At 48.7% G+C, this 4,630-nt stretch overlaps 1 protein-coding gene across 1 annotated transcript; it reads left to right on the top strand.

Annotated features, from left to right (window-relative positions):
• Window positions 1–422: 422 nt before the first annotated feature.
• On the top strand, window positions 423–1,428 carry LOC144508241 (peroxisome assembly protein 26-like). The gene has a single exon (XM_078236056.1). It carries the CDS (start codon window positions 423–425, stop codon window positions 882–884), a length of 462 nt encoding a protein of 153 aa, XP_078092182.1. The 3' UTR covers window positions 885–1,428.
• The last annotated feature ends 3,202 nt before the right edge of the window (window positions 1,429–4,630 follow it).

Consider the following 4,630-nt stretch of genomic DNA (forward strand, 5'->3'; position numbering starts at 1 on the left):
AACCAGAGCCAGTCTTTATTTGGAATGATTTATTTGCAGAGTGAAACATTGCAAGTCTATATCTCCTGACTCCACTCCCCCTCTGTGTCAGTAAATGTCTCTTTATACATGCTCAATCATCCAATCAATGCCCTCCACCTGTGTGTACTTAACCTCAATTGATACAATTAACTTCTGACAGCTCAGTGAAGTGATTATTCTTCACGTCTGAGGCAGTTAAAGTTGGTGAGCTTCCACGCTGTGAAGGCCATCACAGTCGATGTTGACCCTGTTCTTACTTGAAGTAGACACACATGCAGAGGTGTTGAACTGTTCTCTGGGGTGAGAATCCCAGATTATTTTTTTCCCTCCTCAGTCTAGATGGGCAGGGATTCATTTGCAGTGACCAGATCACTTTACTGGCTGAAATCAGTGAACTCAGGATGGATACTCAGATACAACTCAGGGAGATGTATCTGCTGCATGTGCTGCTACCGCTTGGGCTTCATGCAGAAGCAGAAGAAGTGATTCTGGACACGGTATTGTTGACAGAGCAGCAGAGGGGAACAATGCTACAAGTCATAGAGAATAGGAGGACCCAGCAAATGGAGCAAGCGTCAGTGGACAGCAGGAGCCTCATCCCAGCAGGCTGTAGCCAGCGCAGACAGCCAGAAAACTCTTTCTTCAAAGTTATTCAGCAAGTCCTGGCCTTGTCCACTAGGTGTCTACATTCAATATTTCTTCGCAAGTTATTTTTGGCTGTGTTTTTAGCCTACCTGCTGATTGTCAGACTGGACCCTGCCTCTCCAGCAGCCATATCTTGGCTCCCCAGTCTCCGGAACATCATCAGTCAGATTTGGAAGACTATGTTTGCTCCCTACAACAAGGCAAGAATTGGCAAGTGAGTGTTGGTGTGTCCTGTTTGAGGTCTTTGTCGAGTAGATGCAGATGAAGTCCTGGAAGCAGAGAAAATTCACTGTGACCAGCATCAGCAAACCATTCTGCATTGTCAAGTCTCTCTGTTTTACAGCCTCAGTATGGGGCAGATTAGAGAAATGTTATTGTTTTGTTCAACCTTCTCCAGCAATAACTCCTCCAATTAACGCACTAATCTGTGGCCAGGGCAGTGATTATGTCTGTTTATCTATTGCTGCTGTTAGTGTAGCCTGGACATGGGATCTTTCTGATCTGTCTATCGGCAGCTACCGGGCGGCACGGTAGCACAGTGGTTAGCACTGCTGCTTCACAGCTCCAGGGTCCCGGGTTCGATTCCCGGCTCGGGTCACTGTCTGTGTGGAGTTTGCACATTCTCCTCGTGTCTGCATGGGTTTCCTCCGGGTGCTCCGGTTTCCTCCCACAGTCCAAAGATGTGCGGGTTAGGTTGATTGGCCAGGTTAAAAAAAAAAAATTGCCCCTTAGAGTCCTGGGATGTGTAGGTTAGAGGGATTAGCGGGTAAATATGTGGGGGTAGGGCCTGGGTGGGATTGTGGTCGGTGCAGACTCGATGGGCCGAATGGCCTCCTTCTGCACTGTAGGATTTCTATGATTTCTATGATTTGGATGCACACCTGAGATATTCCTTACCTGTGTGATTTTCTCTGTGAGGCATACTTCATTTTATAATGCTTCTCGGAAGCGACTAGGGATCTTTCATTGATTTAATGACCCCATACACTCAGCTATGTATGTTCCAACAGATAGGTAGGGTAGGCATGTGGCTTGTTGGTTGGTTTAATATTGAAGTATAGCAATCTGGAAAATGAGGTAAAGCAAAATCAAAATGCAGCCAGCTGTTTATCTGGAGGAATGAGGTGCAGGTTGTGAGAAGATAGCAGCTGAGGCAGTGTCAAGTTTATGGTTGCAGCTAATGGACGGCACAGTGGTTAGCACTGCTGCCTCACAGTGTCAGGGACCCGGGTTGAATTCTGGCCTCGGGTGACTGTTTGCTGTTTGCTTGTTCTAACCGTGTCTGTGTGGGTTTCCTCCGGGTGCTCCAGTTTCCTCCCACAGTCCAAAAATGTGCAGGTTAGTTGGATTGGCCATGCCAAATTGCCCCTTGGTGTCCAGGGGATTAGTGGGGTTAATATCAGGGCCTGGGTGGGATTGTTGTCGTTGCAGGCTCAATGGGCTGAATGACCTCCTTCTGCACTGTAGGGATTCTATGAGAAGCCATTGAGTGGAATTCTCCAATCTCATCCAGTGCCGCCCCGCAGCAAATGGAAACGCAGAATTTGGCGTTCCAGCCAAAAGCTCCGTCCACTTTTAGCGACACCAGAGAATCCCAGCCACAGATTTTTGGAGTTTAATTCTAATGAAATAAAAACCTCAAGCATTTTTCTTTGCTTGACACTTTTACTGGAATCTTGTTCCTCTTGGGTTTCACACTGAAATGACTAATATTCATGGGTGGATCTTGACTGTACAGTCAGCAGGTTTTTTGACTTTCCTTGATGGAGTCATTGGAATACAAAGCTATATTATTCTCGCCCAATGTTAGTATTGCAGTGTTGCCAATTCATGAATCATGAATCACAACAGTAGTAATATCTGCTGACAGACTCGAGATAAATTAGCAGATTTTTTCAATTCAATATTTAAGGGACCATTTTGATGTTGACTGCCTGGTGAAAACAGACAGACTTGTGGTTAAAGTGCCTTGTGGCAATTATCTTTCGAGGACCTGCTATTTCTATATTTACTTCTGAGAAGGCAGGGAGGATGCCCATCAGGAAGCTGCGTGGGGTCCTTCTTTAAGCAATCAGCTCAGATTCTGATGACATATTAAGACCCAACTTTTGTTGTGAGCAAAGATTTGTGATGGGAAGTGAATGAAACTTACCCATTGCAGTAAAACGCCTTAAAGGGATAGGGGCATGACATCACAAGAAAGGAACTGTTGTTGGCAGTTTCATAAACAATAGTTTTCATGTTATTATCATTTTGTAGACTGAATTAATATGTTATTTAGCAAGCAAATTTGAAAACTATTTTGAAAACTAAACCGACATTATTGGAAACCAGTCACATTTGTCAAATAGACAAATTGTGAAATAAATAAAGAATAAATCATTGATCAATAGATGTGTTAGTAAGGCTGGTGGAATCACCTGCAACACAACTAGTTTATAACTTTTAGAATTTGATGCACCATTGATACACGCAAAGACTAGAGGTTGCGGAACAACAGGATTTTATTAACAAGAACAGAAGCACTCCCAAACCGATGGCCAACTCGAACTGTGGCAAAGGGGCGGAGAGCAGCCACCTTTATACTCCGAGGAGGGCGGAGTCCCAGACCAAGGCAGCAGGGGCATGTCCAGGCACATCCCACACACAGACAGTGTTACAGTGGTTCACCACATTCACCCCCTCTTTAAAAAGAGTTCGGCGGGGGCGAGGTGGTGGAAACGACAGTCACAAGTTATTGATTCAAATTACAAGTTCAGTCTCTCCGGGGGCTTGATCTGCCGCTGCGATCGCCGCAGTGTCAGTCGTGGCGCCGGTTCAGGAGGCCGCGGCGATGAGTCAGGCGCCAATCCATAACCAGTGGTGCCGCCCGTAGCGCCTTCAGACTGCCGGGTGTGTGGATGCTGCTCCTGTGGCTCAGGCATGCCATACACGGGGGCTAAATGAGCGTGCTGCGACTCTGGTGCATCATGGACAATGTTTGGAGCTAGGGCTGAGGGGCCGTGGGATGTATTACCTACAGGGACCAGATCGCAAATGGAGACCGTGTCCTCCCGCCTGTCGTGATACGCCACAAAGGCGTATTGGGGGTTGGTGTGGAGGAGCCGGACCGTTTCGACCAGGGGGTCCGATTTATGGGTCCGCACGTGCTTCCGGAGCAGGACAGGGCCTGGGGACGTCAGCCACGACGGTAGTGAGGTCCCCGAGGAGGACTTCCTGGGGAAAACAAACATTCGTTCATGAGGGGTGGCGTTGGTAGCCGTGCACAGTAGTGCATCAGGGAGGACCTCTTGCCAACGGGAGACTGGAAGACCCTTAGACCGGAGAGCTAATAAAATGGCCTTCCAGACTGTCGCATTCTCCCTCTCCACCTGTCCGTTCCCCCTGGGGTTGTAGCTGGTGGTCCTACTCGAGGCTATGCCTTTGGAGAGTAGGTACTGGCGCAGCTCGTCACTCATAAAAGAGGAGCCCCGGTCGCTATGAATATAGCTGGGGAAACCAAACAGGGTGAAGAGGCTGTGCAGGGCCCTGATGACCGTGGCTGAGGTCATATCCGGGCAGGGGATAGCAAAGGGGAACCGCGAATATTCATCAACGACGTTGAGGAAGTAGACGTTGCGGTTAGAGGAGGGGAGGGGGCCTTTGAAGTCAACGCTCAGGCGTTCGAAAGGGCGGGTGGCTTTGATGAGGTGCGCTCTGTCTGGTCGGTAGAAGTGCGGCTTGCACTCCGCGCAGACTTGGCAGTGCCTGGTTACAGACCTGACTTCCTCGGTAGGGCAGGTTCCGGGCCTTGATGAAATGGAAGAACCTGGTAACCCCCGGGTGGCAGAGGTCATCGTGGAGAGTCTGTAACCGGTCTGGGTTCACGCTAGCACAGGTCCCCCGGGACAGGGCATCTGGGGGCTCATTGAGCTTCCCAGGCCGGTATAAAATGTCGTAATTGTAGGTGGAGAGCTCGATCCTC

Source organism: Mustelus asterias, chromosome 20, assembly GCF_964213995.1.
Source record: "Mustelus asterias chromosome 20, sMusAst1.hap1.1, whole genome shotgun sequence".
NCBI classification, from domain to species: domain Eukaryota; kingdom Metazoa; phylum Chordata; class Chondrichthyes; order Carcharhiniformes; family Triakidae; genus Mustelus; species Mustelus asterias.

What these genes read in the sequence shown, in the direction of transcription:
- LOC144508241 (XM_078236056.1), top strand. Translation starts at nt 423, where the DNA reads ATGGATACTCAGATACAACTCAGGGAGATGTATCTGCTGCATGTGCTG.